The 22,065-nt window shown below is 48.5% G+C and overlaps 1 protein-coding gene and 1 long non-coding RNA gene across 2 annotated transcripts; both read right to left on the reverse strand.

Moving 5' to 3' along the window:
• Positions 1-5,700: 5,700 nt before the first annotated feature.
• On the reverse strand, positions 5,701-7,936 carry LOC118662417. The gene is made up of 4 exons (XR_004969760.1): positions 7,854-7,936; positions 7,355-7,421; positions 5,900-6,077; positions 5,701-5,791 (listed from the first exon to the last, which is right to left on the reverse strand). It is a non-coding gene; the product is annotated as an uncharacterized LOC118662417 (long non-coding RNA).
• Positions 7,937-17,783: 9,847 nt separating this feature from the next.
• Positions 17,784-19,445, reverse strand: LOC118662415 (basic salivary proline-rich protein 1-like). The gene has a single exon (XM_036320923.1). The coding sequence runs from the start codon at positions 19,443-19,445 to the stop codon at positions 17,784-17,786; it is 1,662 nt and encodes a 553-aa protein (XP_036176816.1).
• Between the last annotated feature and the right edge of the window lie 2,620 nt (positions 19,446-22,065).

The raw sequence follows: 22,065 nt of genomic DNA on the forward strand, positions 1-22,065 counted from the left end.
TTTGGCCGTTCTAGTGTATTGATAACAAGGCCTTTGTGATTCCATTGGCCTTGACTATCCAGGTCCCACAAGGTTTTTCTTTGGCTGTGGAGAGAATAAATGCTATGGGCTTTGGCTTGGGTTGGGGCTAATGTTGTCTCTTTTTAAAAAAAATGATGGAACTAACAATAACTAGAAGGAGCTCATACAGTCTTTCACTAAAATGCTGATCATCGAGGTTGGCCCTGACCATCGGCACAGTCATTGCTGTGTGCAGCCCCTCTCTGCCTGCCCCTCTCCTCCCTAAAGCCTTCTTAGCTGCACTCCTTGCCCTCTGCTTTGTTCTTTTGGTCTGTGGTGTTGTGAGTTGCCCTATGAATTTCCATCTTGGGTAGCAAGTACCTGTGTGCCTCCACGTTTGGACAAACCTTCCTCTTCTATATGGAAGGTCAGAGGTTGCAGTCTGATAGAACCAAAACGTATTCCATACCAATTTGGCTAAAGCTAGCAGTAGTTGGTACAGCACTTCTGGAAGGAGTGACATCGATATTTGTTAATCCTCACTGGCGGATATTTTTCCATTGATTTTTTAGAGAGACTGAGGGAGAGGGGAGTGGCAGAAGATTGTGAGAAAGAGAGAGGGAGGGAAACATTGATGTGAGAGAGACACATGGATTCATTGCCTCCCACACAGGCCCCCACTGGAGCCTGGGACAGAACCTGCAACCCAGGTATGTGCTCTTGACCGTGAATCACACACAATCCCGGAGTCAAGATCTAACCATGGAGCTATACCTGCCAGGGAAGGTGGTATATTTTGATGCCAACCTTAAACATAAACGATAAGGTTTAGCATCCAAATGATCCAAAAAATTGTCATCTGGGAGACATGACATTTGACCAGCAAATGTACATAGCCATAGGAAGAGGGATCGAGTACTGTACGATATTTATGCATTAAAAATCTCTATAAAATTTATAGTGAGCTTCTTGTGAACATTTCATGACCGAATAAATGAGTGGAATTTTGCAAACTGGAATAGCATTTAGAAAGCTGGTGTGTAGAGTTGTATGTTTCTTTGTTCCCCTCACATCCTGTGTGGTTCAGGGTTCAGTATTTGGGAGAGGGCGGCAGGCAAATGAGAGAGACAAGACAAGAAATAATAATTTGGAAATATCGGGAGGCCAGGCGGGCAAGTCCAACTCAAGGAGGAGGACTTCCCTGGTGCTCAGGCCTCACCAACCTTTTATTGGTTTGGGATCCACCCAGAGCCCTTAGGCAGGCAATTTCCAGGAACAGGCAGACTAGCCCATCAGCAAGGATTCCATAATAAGAAATGGGGAAGTTGCTTCAGCTGCCATTGTCTGAACTAACAGTGGGTGCACAGCCCTGACCTTTGCCAGGGCATTAAGGGTCCCCAGCCTTCCGGGCTCCTTGTCCACACCTCTCTGCTACTGGAGACAATAGGGGGCTTCCCACAGCTGGTTGGGACAGTTTAAACCAGCTGGTTTAATAGAATAGGACAGCGATTTCTAACCTTTTTCATCTCACGCTGCACATAAATTAAGTACGAAAGTTCTGTCGCACAACAGATATACATATATTTTTTGCAGATCAGACAAAAACATTGGTATAATTTTGATTCATTCACACCAGATGACTTTTGAGTTGGCTGCTGTGATTGTTTTTATTTGAACTTCTAAGGGAAGAGAGGGCAGTGCCCTGACTAAATAGTCAGGTGGTGGGCGTTTTAGGAATTCTTGGGCACCACCAGGGTGCCTGCTGTGGACGCTGGTTGACAACTTCTGAAATCGGAGGGTGTGCTATGGAAGGGAACCCCGGGAAAGGGAGCAGCATGTTTGGAGTAACAAAATGGTCAGAGGGGGTGAGGCTGGGGTCCCAGGTGGGTCAGGGGGTGCTCTATGGCTGTGCTTCTCAAGCTGTTCACACCTTGTGGTGATGAAACATGTTTGTTTTGTTCTCTTCAATTTCTAATCTGCAGAGAACAGTCCTAACGAATATAAAAAGGCCGGGGCCGTCACAACCATAACAACCGGATGGATGACCGGACAGCAGGCTGTGTGGGGCGACCAGGCCGGCAGGGGGGTCAGTGAGGGACGACCACATGACCGAACAGCAGGCTGCGTGGGGCGACCAGGCCGGCAGGGGGGTCAGTGAGGGACGACCACATGACCGAACAGCAGGCTGCGTGGGGCGACCAGGCCGGCAGGGGGGTACATTGAGGGACGACCACATGACCGAACAGCAGGCTGCGTGGGGCGACCAGGCCGGCAGGGGGGTCCGTGAGGGACGACCATATGACCGAACAGCAGGCTGCGTGGGGCGACAGAGGAGGCGTCCAGACCTCAGACGCAGCAGCTGCGGGGCGAACAGGCCGGAGGGGGGCATGGGGACGACCACATGACCGAACAGCAGGCTGCGTGGGGCGACCAGGCCGGCAGGGGTCAGTGAGGACGACCACATGACGAACAGCAGGCTGCGTGGGCCGCGGCCGGGGGACCAGTGAGGGAGACCACGACGACAGCAGGCTGCGTGTGGGCGACCAGGCCGGCAGGGGGGTCAGTGAGGGACGACCACATGACCGAACAGCAGGCTGCGTGGGGCGACCAGGCCGGCAGGGGGGTCAGTGAGGGACGACCACATGACCGAACAGCAGGCTGCGTGGGGCGACCAGGCCGGCAGGGGGGTCAGTGAGGGACGACCACATGACCAAACAGCAGGCTGCGTGGGGCGACCAGGCCGGCAGGGGGGTCAGTGAGGGACGACCACATGACCGAACAGCAGGCTGTGTGGGGAGATCAGCCTGGACGGAGAGGCAGCTGGGTGTGACCAAGCCAGCAGCAGAAAGGGTGAGTTGGGGGCAACAAGGCTAGCAGGGGTCCAGTTGGGGGTGACCAGGCCAGTGAGGAGCCAGTTGGTGGCGACTGTGCCAGTGGATCGGCAAAAACAGCGGCCAGGCCACCAGGGGGGAAGTTAGAGGCGACCAGGCCAGCAGGGGGGTCAGTCAGGGGTGACTAGGCTTGTGACGAGGGGGCGGGGGGTGGATAGTTGGGGGCCACCAGGCTGGTGGGGTGGGGCAGTTGGGGCCACCCAGGCAGCCAGGCAGGTGAGCAGTTAGGAGCCAGCGGTCCCAGATTGTGATAGGGATGTCCGACTGCTGGTTTAGACCCGATCCTGGTGATTGGGCCAAACGGATCGGGCCTAAACCGGCAGTCGGAGAACCCCAGAGGGGTTCTGTTTGGAGAGGGTGCAGGCTAGGCTGAGGGACGCCCCCACCCCCACAGGTATGAATTTCATGCACCGGGCCTCTAGTCTATATACTTATGAAAGGCTGATATGCTAAGTGTCCCTCCTGCCATCCGACCAGTCGTTGTACACTCACTGACCACCAGGAGGCAGACACACAATGTAGGAGCTGCCCTGATGTGCACTGGTCAGCAGCGCGGACCCGGCCCTGACACACCCACACTCAGCTTCCCCCAAGTGGGACACAGGCCTCACCACCACCCCAGAGTGACACCCCACCAAATCACAGCCAGTGCTGCCAAAACCCCATGGCACAGAATGCGACCCAGAGGCAAACCCAGCTGGAAACGGTTGCTGTGGGCTCCACGTAATGACATCGAGTGGCCACGCCCAGCTTCCTCTCCCTACCAACTAGCCTTGTTGGAGTTTCTTAGCCCAGGAACAAGACTTGCTTTATAGCCAGGTGCAAACATTTCACACTTTAACCAAATGCCTGTGAAGCGTTTTCCTGTGAACATTTCATTTGATCCTCACAGAAGTCCTGGAATAGGTAGGTAGGAGGCTTGGTGGAATTCTATTCTCTTTTCATTAACCAGAAAATGGAGATTTAGAAAGCTTAGAAACTTGACCCCACTGAAAAATAGTAACAAATGAAGGACCTGGAAAAGGACTTCAGACTTTCTCACTGCACAGAATATAGTCAAACACTAATGCAGTTAAATATTTTAACCTTCGTTCTCCCTGCATGATCTACAATCATAATCTGCTTCCTGTTGATATTTACTGCTGTGTTGCTGACAATTACCTGAAAGAGAAGTTGGGGTGCTTCACTGGGCTGGAAAAATGTTTAGCTAAATCAGAAAGTAGGTCTAACTAAACAAGTTTATTCTATGTCTATAAAAGGCTAAGTTGACTCGCGCATGCGCAATACATATAGAGCTCTCTGGAGCCAATTAAATGCATGTGTTTCTATCGGTCATTGTCTATCATGAATTTGGTTGAAACTGCTATTATTGATAAAGGGGAAGTAGCAATATTAAAATATTTCTCCTAATTAATTTCCTTTCAATGTGCACGAATTCATGCACTAGGCCACTAGTACTTTTATAAAATCCAACAACAATGATTTACTAGAAAAATAATCATGTTATATACAGGTCTATAAGTGCTAATTTTCTATTTCTTTTTTCTTCATTAATTGGATTTATTGGGATGACATTGGTTTGCGAACCCGTACAGCATTCAAGCATACAATTCAATGAAACATCACCTGCTCACTGCACCTTGAGTCATCGCCCCAAGCAACCTCTATTTCCATCCTCCAGACTCCTGCAGCCACTGTAGAAAATAGCATGGAGTTTCCTCAACAAGTTAAAAATGGAACTGGCTTTTGATCCAGCGATTCCATTTCTGGGCATATCAGGGGTGGGCAAACTTTTTGACTCGAGGGCCCCAATGGGTTCTTAAACTGGACCGGAGGGCCAGAACAAAAGCATGGATGGAGTGTTTGTGTGAACTAATATCAATTCAAAGTAAACATCATTACATAAAAGGGTACGGTTTTTTGGGGTTTTTTTAGTTTTATTCATTTCAAACGGGCCGGATCCGGCCCGCACGCCGTAGTTTGCCCACGGCTGGCATAGATCATAAGAACGCTGAAACACTACTTCAAAAGAATATGTACACCCTATGTACATTGCAGTGTTATTTACAACTGGACGCCCGGTGTACAAAATCGGTCCATGGGGGGATCCCCTCAACCCAGCCTGCACCCACTCCAATCCAGGACCCCTCGGGGGATGTTCGACTGCCAGTTTAGACCAATCCCGGGGATCGGGCCTAAACTGGCAGTCAGACATCCCTCTCACAATCTGGGACTGCTGGTTTCTAACTGCTTACGGGCCAGCCTTCCTGATCTCCCCTAACTGCCCCCCTGCCAAGCTGATCACCCGTAACTGCCTCTGCCTGCCAGCCTGATCGCCCCTAACTGCCACCCCTCACCAGCCAGGAAACCCCCAACTGCCTCTCCTCTGGCCTGGTCACCCCTCATTGGCCCCCACGCCCCGCCAGCCTGGTTGCCCCTTACTGCACCCCCTGCCAGCCTGGTTGCCTTCACCTACCAACCCTCCTCCCCCGCCAGCCCGGTGGACCCTCATGCCACCCCCACCAACCTGGTCGCCCCACGCAGCCTGCTGTTCAGTCATTTGGTCGTCCCTCACTAACCCCCCAGCTGGCCTGGTCGCCCCACGCAGCCTGCTGTTCAGTCATTTGGTCGTCCCTCACTAACCTCCCTGCCAGCCTGGTCGTCCCACACAACCTGCTGATTGGTCATTACCATTGCTGTGAAGGCATCCAGGACAATTTGCACATTCCTCTATTATTAGTATAGATGGCCAAGATCTGGAAGCAGTCCAAGTGCCCATCAATAGAAGAGTGGATAAAGACGCTGTAGTGCCGTACATTTACACAATGGAATACTATGTGGCCATTAAAAAGAAAGAAATCTTACTTTTGTGCAACGTGGATGGCCCTGGAGAGTATACACTGCAATAAAGCCAGATAAAGGAAAAAAGAGTCGATGGGAATAAATGATAACATCACAATTTTCAAATAACATGACTGTGCATGTAAAATATTGAAAAAAATTACCACCTATTGGCAGTGTGATTGCGATGACTGAACAGGAACACACGCCACTGCTCCTGCCACCGTCTTACAAACCCAAGGACCGTCCTCAGAAAGCTGTGGAGAGGCCTCTTTCATGCGTTGCCACGGACACTCCCTGCTGGTTTGGAACACAGGACTGAGGAAGCTCATGTTCCAAGGGGACCTAAAGGGTGGAATGGAGAGGACTGTGAGCAGCATGCTGACTGTTCCCCATTGCTGCTGCTGGACTGAGTCCCAGGAGACGGGATGTTGGTCACAGTCACACCGAGAAGCCGAGAATGTGCCATTGCCAGGCCTTCCTCCAGGGCTCCCATATATTTCTGATTTTACTCACCGTGGGGTAGATGTAAAATGTATTCATTACAAATAATCTTTCTTAGATTTTAGACAACATACACATCTGTTAAGTACACAGTTGTTGCTTTATGTCTCTTTATTTTCCTTTTAATTTGAATACTCCCCCCATCCCTCATGTTATGTCTCATTTTATTTTCAATTAGTTTACATTCAGTATCATTTTGTGTGAGTTTCAGCTGTACTGCAAAGCGTCCCCTCAATTTCAGGTACGCACCAGGCACATATATACTTATCACAGTCGTATAGACTGTGCTCCCCACACTATCATCTACTACCAATAGATCTTGTGCACACCCTTTGAGGTTGTGCTGATAAAATAAAAGGCCAGTGGTGTTTTAGAGTGCTTATACTGGCTACATATTTTGTCTGCATTAGACAAGTTTTTATATCACTCCTTTTGAATTTGTTCAACTAATATGTTGAAAAACTTTCAATGAATTGGAATTGCTTGGGCTAAGGATAGTCCAAATTTATATTTTGATTCAAAACCATCTTTCCCCCTAATTGTTGATACTCAGCAATGTTTTATGAGACTTCAAACTACACAACACTGTTCAACTGAAGAACATTAGGGGTCAGTGTCTTCATTCCATTCAGTGTGAAGCACTGGCTCCATCACACCAGCGGGAAGAGGGCCCCAGAGGGAAGAATGGGTGAGTGAACCCAGGGAACGCCTTGAGGTCGTCTTCTGAAGGCAGCATTCACTGTAATAGGGCTCCTGACCACTGACCACTGTTGGTCTTGCTAAACGACAACTAATTCAATCCAGAAGGGATGAAAATATTTGGGTGTATTTAGCAAAAAAATGTTCTTAATAACTCTTACTCCTGCCTTTCAGGAGGAACCTACATAGAACAGGCCTTTATATAGTGCCTAGTAGCAGTTGGGACACGTAGTGCTAATATATGGATTATAGACAAAAATGACGGATAAGTTGTTCTTTAGTGGGCAATGTGTCAATCATCAAGTGTGAAAAGTGAGAGATTGCTCCTTTCTGCTTTTGGAACAGCTGGTTTTTGTAATTTTGTAACAACTCACATGCATCCAAATCTGGAAGGACGTTTCTACAAATAGCTTGCTTACCAAGGCGACTACCTTTCCCGACTCCATCAATAATAGCTTTGTAATCCAAATTTCCTTCTATTCCAACCTGTGAAAGAAGAATGACATTTTAAAAATTGGATAAAATATTCAATTAAGTGTTCAATGAAATGTAAAGATTAGGGATTTCCACTTTAATCATTTAAAAGTAATGCCCTCCAAATGGTCACTTATTACATTTTTAAATTTCCCACCGAGAAAAGAACATTTGAATGTCACGATGCACAGTCAGTGCTGTGTCATTATGACGACCGGCAGATGCAATGGGCAGATGGGCGCACACAGAAGGGCCAGCAAACAAATGCAAGAGTCCCTTCCTGCTTCCCAGCCAAGGGCTTGTTCTCTTTGAAAACGACCAGCAGTGACCATTCTCCTTGTGAGCTCTTCTATTTGTTCCAAAGCTTGTTTCGATATTTCACATCAATACTTCGTGTGATTAAAGAAGAATGAAGTTGGTGTTTAATTTGTTTGTAATGATTACCTCAAATGCAATGGGTAAAGCTCTAATCTTCCCGTTTCCTTTAACCGCTTCCTTAAACCTTGAACATTGGTCCACATCGAAGCAGGAGATTTGCGTCTATCAATGTGACAATGTTGGTTTTATTACATACAAAGGCTGCGCAAAGTCGGCAAAAACTGTAAAGTAATTTACCAGTTCAATCAATTCTATCTGCAGAATACTTCAAATTGTATAATTCTATATACTGCATATTTTAAGAACATTTTATCAATTACATGTATACACAACTGCATTTACTATCATTTATCATCCTGCAATGAGGAAGGAAACACGGTAGACACACCTAGAACAGAAATGACCACTTTGAGATTACCAGGTGACCCTGAAGTCATGATAGTTTACTAAAGCAATTATCAAATGTAATAAATGATTAAATGTTATTTCAACTATTTTGCTGGTATTTCAAATATAGTTTCATTCTATTTGACTTGACATGCCTCTCTCTGAGATACTGTTTTTGGACATGGACTTGAACTCTATTAATAAAACTTTCAAGGACTTTGCTTCTATACAAAAGGTACCAAGACTTTTCAGTTCCTTATGTTGTCTCCTCTCCAGCTTGTTCATTTCTACGTTGGTCGGTGTATCTGTCAGTAACGGCTTTTACTCTCACTTATAATGGGTGCTCCTCACGTGGTGCTTGGAAAGGAAGAGGCTCAGCTAGTGTAGGAGTAACTAGTATAATCAAGGGAAGAGCAGGCAGCCTCTGAGAAGACTGTGCAGTCAGGGCTGTGATCCGAGGAACAGCGGGTGTGAAGCAGAGGATGGCATCAGGGGCTCCTGCCTTGGGTGATCAGCAAAGCCTCTCCAAGAAGGTGTCTACGCTGAGCCCCAAAGGATGAGCAGCTGAAAGCTCACAGGTGGAAAGGAGAAGGGCCGAGTGTGTGTTCAAGTCAGAGGTCCGTCTTGGGAAAGGCCAATAGGCAAGCAAATATGAGAAATGTGGGCAACGGGAAGGACTGTGTGCTGTGATTTCAGCTGAGCATACGTGACAGCGAGGAGAGATGCAGCTGGAGAAGCATTCGGGGACCACACAGGAAGGTCAGGGAGGCAGCCCCTGCCTGCAGTTGGGTCTCCAGAGCAATGGCAAGTCTTGGTGCATTTCAGCTAAAGGTTATAAAGGGGGGCGGGGTGGGGGCAAGGGGGTGACATGAAAGAGATGAAGACTAGTAGGAGGAGACCAGTTCAGAAACATTCAATAAGCCACTAAGACACAGAGGTGGTTTGAATTTCCCTCTGACCTCCCACACCATCTAGGGACAGCCTGGGGAAACGTGACTGTGGCAGGCGGAAGGCCAGAAAAGAGGAGCAAGTGGAGGGTGCCCCTCAGGCCCCTGCTCGCACAATGACAGGAAGAGAATTCACACAGACAAAGGACAGACAGACCATGGCACTGAGAGAAGACTGAGGGCCTTTTAAATAAGAAAATATACGAGGCTTAGTGCAGATTCTCCACCATTTACTTTGCTGGCTCAGGGCTTATGTTATTGTCAGAGTTTTTCTTGATATTCATCTTTGTTCTAAATTAGTGACATTGTGAGAGAGCTAAACTCTCAGAAGTGGGAATGTTATGTGCTTAATGAACTGATGTTTATTTCCTTGACAAACAAAACTTGATAAATGAGTTTTCTTTAAGAATACATAGAATAATTAAAAAAGAAATTGTAAGTTATAAATATGAATGTGCTCACTCACATTAAAAAAATTTGAGTCCTTTAATAGGACTCTATTTTATTATCAATATCTATTTTGAATCATAAAAGAATACTATCATTATAGGTGATTTAGAAAATATGGGAATTTTAAAGGAGAAAGTCACTTGTATGCCATCACAAAGAGAGAAATCACAATGTTTTCTTGATTTCCCTCAATTACTTTTATATTAGTAATAATGCATTCTCTCATTTAATCCTCCTAACAACTTCATAAGCAGGTGCTAATAATATTATGTCAATTTTACAGGAAAAAATAAAAACTTCGGTAGGTTAAATAATTTGTATAATGTCATCTCTTTAACTCACAACTAAATGGCAGAGTCAGTACTCAAACCTGGTTCATTTGACTCAGTTCTGTACTCTCAGCCTCTAATTCCTTTTAGAAAGTTGAAATGATGATACCATGTATACTATGTCATACTTTTTAAACCATTCATATCTTTAAAAATTTAAAAGCATTAATGTCTAATGTTGAACCATTTGATGTAAATCATTCAAAAACATTATTTTTACAAGATATGTAATATTTCATAATGTATCTAATCATTTCCTTTTGTTTGAACTTAATATTAGTGTAAATGAATCTTTTCCCATTTTTTGAGCATGTCTTTAATTATGTTTTAGACTAAATTGCTACAGATTAAAATGGTGAGAACTGAGAATGAAATATTTAAAGTTTTTGATAAAAACAAGCAAACTGTTTCCCAGAAAGTCTACAACTCATACTCTCTCCAGACATCTTTGAAAGTGTTTATTTCATCCCACACTCATTCTTTATTATATTTATTTTTAAAAGTTGAAGCTGAAATTTTCTTCATTTTATATTGTATTTCTTTCATTCGCTAGTATATTGCTAAAATCCTGCCCCCTTTCTTCCTACGGGGATATGGAAAAAAAAAATCATTCATTCATTTTCTCATCAACGTTTCTTGATCATGTGTAGTGTGCATTCTCAGTTACCAGTAAGTGGAAAATGAAATTTGAGTGCTACTGAGCTTAGTCACGTGAGAAAGGCAGATATTAAAAAGTAAACCAAATAGAACTGTAGAAATTACAACACGTGATAACAATAGAATAAAATTATATGCTAAATGAAAGCTCAGTGCTTTATAAAATGAAGTAGTAACCAGTGACTTATCTTAAGTGGAGTTTTGTCCTTCTAAACAAAGTTCTGGTCCATTCGATGACCAAGTTCACTTTCTCCAGGGACAGTTTTCCTGTTGCCTTGGACACCATTTCTGAAACTCCTGCACCGAGACGGTAATCATTAGTGAAATTAATTTCCACTGAAAACACACGCAGGCAATAAAATCGCATCTAGATTTCTAAAACTCAGAATTACCGATTTCAACTAAATTTCCTTTCCTTAAAGGCACGTGAAGAAAATCATTTATTTGATAAATTTTTAAAAATAAGTTGTCATTTTGGAAGCTGACATTGTGGCTGCACAATAGCGCAATGTACCTTCCTGCCACAAATGTGAAGTGACCCGCAGACCTTAGACGCGGGGGCCATCACAGCAGAAGACAGCCAGCTGGCCAGCGCCCCTGCCCTGTCGTCTGGTCCCCCCAGAGCTCTGCTTCCCGAAGGCCTGTGATGCCAGTGAGGGGACAGCGTGAAGGAGAAGGACCGAGTGGAGAGAAGAAAAGCCCTCTCCTGGGAGTGCTCCCACCTCCTCACTCCCAGCTCATCTCTATCAGGCATCTGCTCCCGTCCCCACCTCATCCCTCCACCCTTCACCCCAGGCTCCATGAGCTCAGACCCTCTGCCCCAGGCTGCGGCAAGGCAGGCGGACACCCATTCTGAAGGGCTTTAGCTCTCTCCTGTTTGAACCCTGAGAGACAACTTTCAGAGTCTTCAATTCTCCTCCTTTGAGTACCGAGGCAGATATTATCTGTATTTCAAGACTCATCCGGAGATTAATGATTCCCTTGAGAGCCTAATGCAAGATTTTAATCTCTCTCAAGCAGACTTACACGGGTTTTGTGGCACGAGGCAGAAACCACTGTGGGCATTAGAGGTTGAAAACAACATACTGGCCAGACAACTAGAGGTAGAAACGTCCACTAATAATAAAAATAACAACCTCAACAACACACTGACAATAGGGTCAACATGTATCTGTCCCTTACAATGTGGCATGCAGTCCACTAAGAGATTTACATGTAGGAAACATTCGGTCCTCACACAGTCCTAGGAAGGAGACGTCATTACACCTACTGCTCAGATGGGGAGACTGAGTCACAGAGAGTAACCTGCTGGAGGCCCCACTGCAGGGCATCAGGCAGCACTGAGCTCAGAGGTGAGCCTCTGCAGGCCAAGGGCTGACCTCCTTCCACGGAGAACTGCCCGGAGGACATGCCTCGCTGCCTGGTAACAGCGGACAAAACCAGGGCAGGAAATGTCAAGATTGGGACAATCTACTTTTATGAATCTAATGAAGACATTATAATGAAATAAATGTCCTAAGTTTTCATTCAACACATTTTTGTGGGTATTTAATATGTATCAATCAGTGATGTAGGAAAATTCCTACCCTAATGGGATTTAAACCTAAATTGCTCCATTCAAATAACTATATTACCCAATATGGAAAATAGAGTAATATTCACTAATAATAAACCACCTCAACATAGCTAGTATTATAATTTTGAATATGTTTTCTAATCTTTCCCCCATGAGTACATTTGTTTTTACCTGACTTATTGATATACAGATAATTTCCTTTAAAATATATTAGAAAAACAAAGCTGTTCATTTTTAAACACTATTTTATTTATCATTTATTAGATTTTTTTATGGTATTGTATTTTGTATGTTTTTTGAAACATTGTCTCAAGTCAAAACACTTGGAGAATGCTTTCTAAGGATTCTACATATATAGGAATTTTAAACTTTATATTCAATGGCTAGTACTCTCTTTTTTTAAAATTTAATTATAGCCCATTGCTTTTTTTTATATCCAATTACTGAATACAGACCAGATCAAAGCACTATTCAAGAAATGCAAATGCTGTTTGAGTAAGTGATTAACAAGTGATGGAATGATTAGATTACATTAACTATGTATGACATTATATTTATCACATCTTCTAGTGGAGGTATCATTATTGTTATATCATTCGGGAACATGACGTTACAACTGTAATCATTTCATTTTTTGTGCACATTTTTAAAATGTGGTCTAAACTTCCAGTTTTCTGTATTCTCTTTGGTTTCCTTTGCACCAAGTTTCTGTCCAGTTCACAGTACAAATAAAAAACAAATGAAACTAATCGAACCGCACTTTATGCCCAACAAACCTATTAAAGACCCAAACCAAATGCACACACTTTACCTGTTTTCCAACAAGTGTCATGAATGAACGCGTTTCCCAAAGCTGTTTGATCCCAGCTCTGGGATTGAAGTTTCTTCTGATTCGCATTTACTTGTGTGAGATCTTCATCAATGTTGATAGGTGATTGTTTGGTGCTATGACATGCTGCATATTTCTTTCTCCAATTTTTTTTATGTAGTGTTCCCCCCCGCAAAAAAAAAATGAAAGAGTAAGCAGTTAGTTTCATAAATTACCTCGCAAAAGCTTAATTTTATATTATAGCTAATCCATTACATGAAAATATTTTCAAAATTAGGAAAAATGAAAACATCTTTGAAACAATTTATAGAATAGCTACGGATGGATTTAGGTTCTGGGTTTAACTATGAGACACTATAAAAAGAGGCCTATCGAACTGAAACCAAAATGCAGGTTCAGCTGCCTGACCCAGTGACAGCCAGCCTCCTGAGACAAGTACTGCTGCAAAAGGGAAAGAAGTTAATTCAGGTGCCACGAGTTGGGGAAATGGTGGACTTCTGTCTCAAAGACCATCACCCCTTTCTGCTCAATGCTGGGGGTCTACAGGGAGAGAGGGGGGAGGGCTTTTTTCTATCCAGTTATCTTTCTAGCTTTTAGTGCCCTGGAGCCCTCTCCATTCATCTTTCTAGTCATCCTCCATGCTCAGTGTAAGAATCTCCACCTGCCAACTTGGCTAGTGGGGGACACTCCCCCATGCTCCCTGGCTGTACAGTCACAGAGCAACCACACCAGGTGCAGAGGTCAGCACAGCTTTCCTGAGCCATCACACTCATCTAAATCAACAGAAAGTCCGTCTCAGGCCGCCCAGCTTCCACATAGCAGGTGTGCAGGTGATAGTGCAGATTCCCTCAGACCTTCTCTCCTCCCTTCCATTAAAGGATGTGGTTTCATTTCCATCTGCTCAGAGTCTTATTCATAAAAACGTAATCACCAGCACATCCTTGAACTATCCCTTTCACGCCCCCCGACCCACTTTATATGGTCATAAGACCTACCAGGTTTGATTGTTAAGAAAAGCCAAACAGGGCTTTCTATAAAGATTATGGCTTAGAGTGAAGTGAATGCCCACTCACTTGTTCCACAGAATGAATAGTCCTCTAACCAACACTGCTCTGTGCTGACTTCATGGCACCCCTACCTGAAACCACGCACCACTCTCATAACCTTATGTCACTGGACCGTTTGTAGATAGCACCCTGGTATCAAATATTTGGTAATCATATCAGAAACCCACATATGAAATTGATCAAGCGGCAGAAACCATGAAGGACTCCGCCTACCACATGACAAGCCACCCCTTCAAAAAAGGAAGAAAGGGCTTTAGGTAAATCTGTGATGATTGTCATGACCTTTAAATGTGTGTGATTCCAAATGAGTCCGCTGTGATTGAAGAGTCAGGGTTCAGACTGAAGGCAATGCAGGCTGATGAACTGCAGGACGTTTCTGTAGTTTTTGCTGTGAAGTAGCCACACTGAAAGGCAGGAAACTACCTGTGGAACGACGAGAGAGAAGCAGAGGAGATTTCTTCACTTGGTGGCTGCAGGCTGGCTATCAGCGATCATGTCGCCGATACAGAACAAAAGGCCCTGGCAGTGACTCCTGGGTCTGAGGACAGGAAACTGTCCTAGCAGAGCTCTGACAGTGCCTTAGAGTCCCCGTGACCTCCCTGTGCTCCTCACCTTTCCTCTTCTCCATAACTGAGCAGCCAGGCTCCCACAGAAGGAAGCACTGGCACAGTAGGTAATGCGGGTTTCTGACCGGAGCACCGCCATCGCGCATGCCCCCAGATTCCTGCCCACACACTGTTATTGACTTGGGGCCTGACTCTGGGCTCTGTTTCCTATTTGATAAAAGGATCAGACATTCAGAGGTGACGCCTGAGACACAGGTATCACCCATATCTTCCTACTTGTGATGGGACTTGTGATAACATTTCTCCAGTATTGTTTCATTGCTTTGGTTAAAGAGCATGCTGCCTATATGACCAAAGACTCTGGTTTAATGCCTGTATAGAACCTGCAGTTCCTCCTTTCTGTACAGACTTATGAGGGGATTGTTTCTTAAATCAGATCTCCTCCGTGCGTGCTACTGCTCACATGCAAGGACTGAGAAAAAGATACGGGCCCGGCCAATGGCGTGGCTCAGTAGGTGTCCCAGGAGGTAACAGTTCAATTCTCAGTCAGGGCACATGCCCAGGTTGGGGGGTCAATTCCTGGTGGGGGCGTGCAGGAGGCAGCCAATCAGTGATTCTCTCTCATCATTGATGTTTCTACTTCTCTCTCCCTCTCCCTTCTTCTATGAAATCAATAAAAAATATATTTAAAAAAGAAAAAGCTCTGGGAATCTCTGATCCCATCAAAACTTGATTCCAGCCAAACCAGGTTGGCTCCTTGTATAGAGCGTCAGCCTTCGGACTGAAGGGTCCCACGTTCAATTCCGGACAAGGGCATGTACCTTCTTGGGGGCCCATCCCCAGTAGGAGGTGTGTAGGAGGCAGCTAGTCGATGTTTCTCTCTCATCGATGTTTCTAGCTCTCTATCCCTCTCCCTTCCTCTCTGTAAAAAATCAATAAAATATACTTTAAAAAAAAACAAAACAAAAAAACTTGATTCCAAAGGATGAAGCTTTCATTTATTCATTTGTTCATACAGGCATCAACCATTTCATGAAGTGCCTAGTGTGACATAGAAGATACATCTGTTGCAAAAGATTCAGAGATGAATGAACATCATCCATCATCAAAGACCTCATGTTCTAGGGAGAACCCAAGAGGTATCCACTGTGAATTATAATACAATCTGATAAGTATGAGGGCAGAGATGTGCAGGAGGATTCCAAGGACATAAAAGAGTTGCACCTAGTCCAGATGGGACAAGAGACAAAGGAGACTTTTGAATGACAAGATGCCTGAGAAAAGTCTTAAATGATGGGCAAGGATTATCAAATTGAAGGTGGGCAAGGAAGTCGGGGCAGAGGTATCTAGAAGGAGAGAACAGCCTGAGCACAGAATGGCTATTTGGAAACACAGCAGGAAGTTCTATGTCAGTGGTTCTCAACCTTGGCTGCACATTAGAATCACCTGGGAATCTTTTTAAAATTTTGATTTCTGGGCCTCATCCTCCGGAAATTCTGTTTCTTTGTGATGGGGTGGGGCCACAACATGAGTAACAAAGAAACAGAATTTCCGGAGGATGATGCCCAGAAACCAGGATTTTAAAAAGATTCCCAGGTGATTCTAAATGTGCAGCCAAGGTTGAGAACCACTGTTCTATGTGCTGATACAGAAGACACAAGGCAGGGAGGGCAGAGGAGTGGGTAGGCGAGCAGATTGGCTGCTGAAGGGATTTCAGTTGCAGGTAGTTCTCACCTGGGCTCTTGTCCCTCCCCCTCAAAGGCCGCCTGCCCCAAGCACACAGACCCCTGCGGTGTGGCCCTCTGACTTGATGTAGGACCAGCAGGTTAAGTTTCACTTGAAGGGGCGAAGCCTCTTCCCAGTGAAGCAAAGTCCATGGCTACACACAGTTGTCGGAGGAAGGTGTCCTAATTGGTTGAGATTTGTGATAGAACTGGTTGGTGGCTCTTAGGAATCCCTGGGCAGATGCCCCAACTGCAAAGCTAGCGTTTGCCCTGCCCGAGCACAGGCACCATTGCTCTGAGCAGGAGCCTCCACACACAGTCCTGGCTCCTCCAAAGGGAGAGGGGCACCTGACCTTGGGGGATGGAGGCAGGTGTTTGACTGAGAGCACACATTTCTCTGTGGAGATGCCTGGTGCTCTCCCCCATAGCACTGCTGTGTGGGTCAGGGGTGCCCAAGGCTCAGTATGAATGGGGCCCCATAAGCCTATCCAGCCTTGGCAGGTGTGCTGTCCCCATCACTGGATAGCTGGGCTGCAAGGGATCTGATGGCAGGCGGTGACAAGGTGGCCGCCCATCACAGGTGAGACACCTCCCTGTGAAGGCACCACCTGTGTGCTGGCCAGGTGGGCCCCAGTTGTTCTGATGGGAAGTGGGAGTAACAGGTCCTCCCATCAGGGGAGGGATGTTGGGCCCTCCCATCGCATCACCTGCATTCTGCACAGGTGGTTCCCGGGGCTTGGAAAGAAAGTGCAACTACAAGGGGGACTTGCATGGGTCATGGAGGCCATGCGGCCAGGATAGCCTGGGTGGCCTGAGGAAAGGTGGACACAGACATGCCTCGGACGTACCTTCATTCTCCATGGTGGTGGCTGTTGGGAGTGCAGGAGATTCCTTGTCCAGTCGGCCACAGTGCACGGATGGCAAGTGAACACTAGCGCCTCCGTCAGGGGACTGGTGCCCTCCCTGTCACCACACCGCCTGTGTAATGACAGGTAGGCTCCAGGGGGTGGGATTGCAGGTGGAACCAGCAGCGTATCCACGCACTGGGGTGATGCCTGCTCCTCCTCCTCAGGGGCCAGGCTGCGGCCAGGTGGGTCCCTGGTCTTATGGCCAAAGGGAGACGCAGAAGCAGGGCTGTGTGCCTTCCTCAGTCCACCTCTAACGCGGATGCTCCGGCTACTGTGGCTGAGTGCGGCCTGGGGTGGACATACTGACCCCAGAGCTGGCACCATCCATGGGAGCCGCAGGACCATAACCACAGGACGGCCTGCCGAGGAACCGGCAAACTGAGCTGCTGCTCCCTGTGTCTAGCATCTCGGTGGCAACGCCAAAGCCATAGTGTGAAGTTGGGCGCTAACAGAAGCACTGGGGGAAGAGGGTCCCTTCTGGGACCTGCAGGAGTCCCTCAGGTGGGCTGAGGGATGGGTGGGGCCAATGGGATGGTCTGAGGAGGGCAGCAGTCCTTTAGTGCTTGTCAGCCGGTGGGGCGCCTGGAGGGTCCCTTTGCCCATCACTGGATTGGTAAATTGTCCGGATCCTCACAGTGGACTCAGGGTAAGTGCGAGCATAGCAAGGGGGAGTGGTGTCCATTTCACTGTCCACATCATGCAAGGGCGGCTGAGAGGTGAGACCATGAGGTGCCCCGGCTGTGATGGGAGCAGGGACCTGGCCAGGGTGAGTGGCCAGGGGCAGGGTGTCTGCCATGGCTGAGCCAGGAGGGGAGGGAGAAGGGGCAGACTGAGTGGCACTGCAGCCCGCCCTGGCCTCTGGGTCAGCGCCCAGGATGAAGGCACCTGCAAGGCAGGGCAGCTTAGGAGGCGGGGGCAGCTGCCCTCGATCCCACCGCAGTGGGGGCAGCGGGAGCTGGAGGGGCAGGGGCATGGTTCTCTTGCGGAACTTCCTGGGGGCAGAGGCGGGTGGAGGATGGCTGCTGGATGGCTTTGGAGCCTCCACCTCCTCACGCAAAGGTGGTGACACTGGGACGCTGGGCGGGGGGTCTCCCCGCAGCACTCTCTCTGCGGGGCTCTGTGGCTGCAGGAAGCCAAAGGGGGTTGGGTTTGGCTGCAGAGCAGGCAGGGCACCTCCCTCAGGGCTGCCTGAGCCTGCGACCACCCCGACTTTGGAGGAGCAGCTCCTGGGAGACAGCGGGGTGCTCCCACTCACGCTGCCCTGTGGGTGCTGGGCATGGAGGCCCACAGGCCCAGGACCGCTCTTGCCGGCAGGGAGGACCCCCGTGGGCTCTGGGGCCCTCCATGTCAGTGGGGGGCCCCCACGGCGGTAGGGGCTGTCCTGGTCACGCTGTCCCTTGTTCTGTACCTGATGGTCTTGGTTCTCTGGCCTCCCTTTTGGGGACCTTTCTTGGACCTTCACCTCCATGTCCTTCGGAGGAGGAAGTGGGATGGTCCTGGCTGGTTTTGGCTTCATAACCTGGACTTCCTTCCTGGGGAGATCAAGTCTGCCCCTGGGAGGAGGGATGTAGACCGTCCTGGGATAACGGAAACACAGCCGGGGCTTCTCTGGGGGGTCCTCCCACCCCACGGAGGGGCGGAGCCTCAGAGGGAAGCCTCCGGTCTCGGGGAGAGGACACGGCCTTCCCACCGCTGTGAGACAGCCAGCTGCTGCTGGTGCAGGGCCCCGGGGTAAGAGCCCGAACCCAGGGCCCAGGGCAGGTGCAGGACCCCGGGGGAGGACCCGGTAACCAGGTCCCAGGGCAGGTGCAGGACCCCGGGTGCAGACCCGGTAACCAGAGCCCAGGGCAGGTGCAGGACCCCGGGTGCAGACCCGGTAACCAGAGCCCAGGGCAGGTGCAGGACCCCGGGTGCGGACCCGGTAACCAGAGCCCAGGGCAGGTGCAGGACCCCGGGGGAGGACCCGGTAACCAGGGCCCAGGGCAGGTGCAGGACCCCAGGGGAGGACCCGGTAACCAGGGCCCAGGGCAGGTGCAGGACCCCAGGGGAGGACCCGGTGCCCAGGGCCCAGGGCAGGTGCAGGAGCCGCGGGGTGGGCGCGGCCAGGCGGGGCATCCCCCCTGCGCACCCGGAAAGCCACCGGGCGGCGGGCACCAGGCAAGGCCCGGCGGCGGCGGCCGCGGGTTAAAGCAAGAAACCTGGAAAGCAAATTGCCCATGGAGAGCAGGTTGTGCGCCAAGCGAGCCGAGGTCAGAGTGGAGACCTGGAGCGCTGCTCCTTCGCTTCCTCCTCCGCTGGGGCTCTCGCACGCACTGAGCCAACATGGGCCAGGAGCTCTGATGTCTCCATGGAAACGTCAACGGAGACTGGACACTGTGCACGTGCCAGGCCAGCGCGGGAGGAGAGGTCAAAGGGCAGGGGGCGGGGCCTCAGCACTGGCCACGCCCTTCCTGACTCTCCAGCACCTGGGCCTCCAGCTGTGGGGCAGGTGCTGGGCACCCGCTGGCCCTGCAACAGGAGCCTGTTCCAGACCTGGTCCCCGCGCCACACCTGCCCTGCCTGCCTCGGGCTCTGCGGGCGCTTAGGCGCCTTCCCCAGGGCCCAGGAGGCCCCAGCCTGTCACAGCCAGTGCGGGAGCCCCCTGATCCTGCGGACATGTGGCCCCTCCTCCGGGCTCCCCAGCTTCTCTCTGCGGCCCGGATTCAGGGCCTCCCTCCATGGCTGCCCTGGCCGCCCGCCTCCCCGGGCAGGGGAGAAGGTTCCTGAGGAGTGGACCTGAGCCCTGGCCTGACTGGGGCCGCACCCCCACATCCAGAGCAGAGCCCGCAGCTAGCAGGGATTGCACCCCAATACGCTGCCTTGTGAGAGAGCAATCAGGGAGTCTTTTCCCAGGAGCCTTCTTGGGAGGGAGTCCCTGACCTGGTGGGGCAATGGAGGGGACGCAGGGAAGCATCTCCCAGGCCTTCCGTGTCCTTTGAAGCCAACGCAGCGGTCAGAGCCTTTCAAGTGCCCAGCGGACCCCATCACATGCATCTCCCGACTTGTCCTTGCATTTCACCCTTTGCATGGACTGGCTCATGAAAGAAACAGTTGAGGCCAGAGCTGTGGCTCAGTGGGTTAGAGCATCATCCATGCACCTGAAGTCACTTTCAAGTTTCTCTCTCTCCCTCCTGCCTCCCTTGGACTCTCTCAGAAAACAGTGGGAAGAAATAGCCTCAGGAGAGGATAAAAAAAAAATTGATGTGGGCTTTGCTTTGGGGGCTTAAAATCGTCCCAAGCATATGGACTTCTTTGATCTAGTCCTGCAATGAATTTGGGGACATGTATAACATTAAGTTATTAATTAATCAGCTTGAATATTAGGGATTGAAACGGCATGATTGAAAGTGGTATTTGAGAGCATTATTTACTCTTTCGCCACAAAAAATATACAGCAGAAGAGAGCAGTGACCAATAGTTTCATTGAAGGTCACGTTAAGTCTCCAATTAAATTGCCCTCCTCTAACCGTTTTTGGCTCGGTGGATAGAGTGTTGGTCTGCGGACTGAAGGGTCCCAGGTTCGATTCTGGTCAAGGCTACGGTGCCGGGTTGTGGGCTCCATCCCCAGTGTGGGGCATGCAGGAGGCAGCCGATCAATGATTCTCTCTCATCATTGATGTTTCTATTTCTCTCTGGTTCTCCCTTCCTCGCTGAAACCAATAAAAATATATATTTTTTTAAATATTGCCCCAAAGTGAGGACATTTAATTATTTTTCTACCAATGACACTAAGTAGTATTACATCCTATCTGATAAATACTAGACAATTGATTCAAAAATAAACTGTATTTAACCATCTTCTTTTCTAAAGTACAAATGGCTAAATAAAAAGGTAAATACTATGGTTCTTTTTTTGTCATGTACCTTAATCAGTTCTATTTTATTAAAACCCTTCCAAATCGTTTGCCACTGCATGGTGGGCCTGTCAGTGCTAACTAGTGTCCGCACGCTCTCCCTCCGGCCGCCTGCCTGCGGTCACACTGAGCTCTCTGAGGGCCCTGAAGAGGGCAGACCACACTCCCAGCCTGCACTGCGTTCAAACACCGGCTCCTTCCTGCCCCCGGCATGTCCTTCCCCGCTGTCTTCACTCATTGGTCTCCTCATTCTTTAAGACTCAAGTAGATCATCGCACCCACTGGAGACCCGCTCTGACTCCACCTCCGTCCTCCCCAAGTCTGGCTCTGGGTGGGGCACAGGATGGTGCCCTGTGGAAGCTCTGTGCCCGTAGAGTACCAGGTAAATGATGGGCATCTGCAGTCTGTGATGTGCCCAGGTGTGCCTATATTCTGTGCTTCCAAAACTCCTAGCAGTTGGCATAGGATGACAGCTGCCTGGTTACTCACTTGTCTCCACCACCTGACTCTGAGCTCCATGAAGGAAGTAACTAAGTCTAACCTCCTTGCCTCTGTTGCTGAGCTAAAGTGCAGCTCTCATTCACCAGACATTTACCAAATGACTAAAAGAATCCGTTTCCATAGAATGCGAATAGGGCAGGTTCCGCTTCGTGGCTGTCCGTGGCACCATGCAATCAATGTCTGCCCATAGGTCCTTCTGATTTAATGTGGGACAGTGTTGTTCCCACAGCTAAGGGATGAAGTCCAAAAGTAATCATCACAAAAGCAGGAATAGCTGCCAAGTCCTGTGTGAGCCAGTGGGTCCAATCACGCATTGGCCTCATTTTCCTCATGTTACAGTTTGGAACGGGGTATTAAGTGGTTTGCCCAAGTTCGCAGACCTATAAAAGGACTGAGCCGGTATTTGAACCCAGGTCTCCGCAACTGATTTTAAAGGCTTCCAAA

Source organism: Myotis myotis, unplaced genomic scaffold, assembly GCF_014108235.1.
Source record: "Myotis myotis isolate mMyoMyo1 unplaced genomic scaffold, mMyoMyo1.p scaffold_m19_p_86, whole genome shotgun sequence".
Taxonomy (NCBI): Eukaryota; Metazoa; Chordata; class Mammalia; order Chiroptera; family Vespertilionidae; genus Myotis; species Myotis myotis.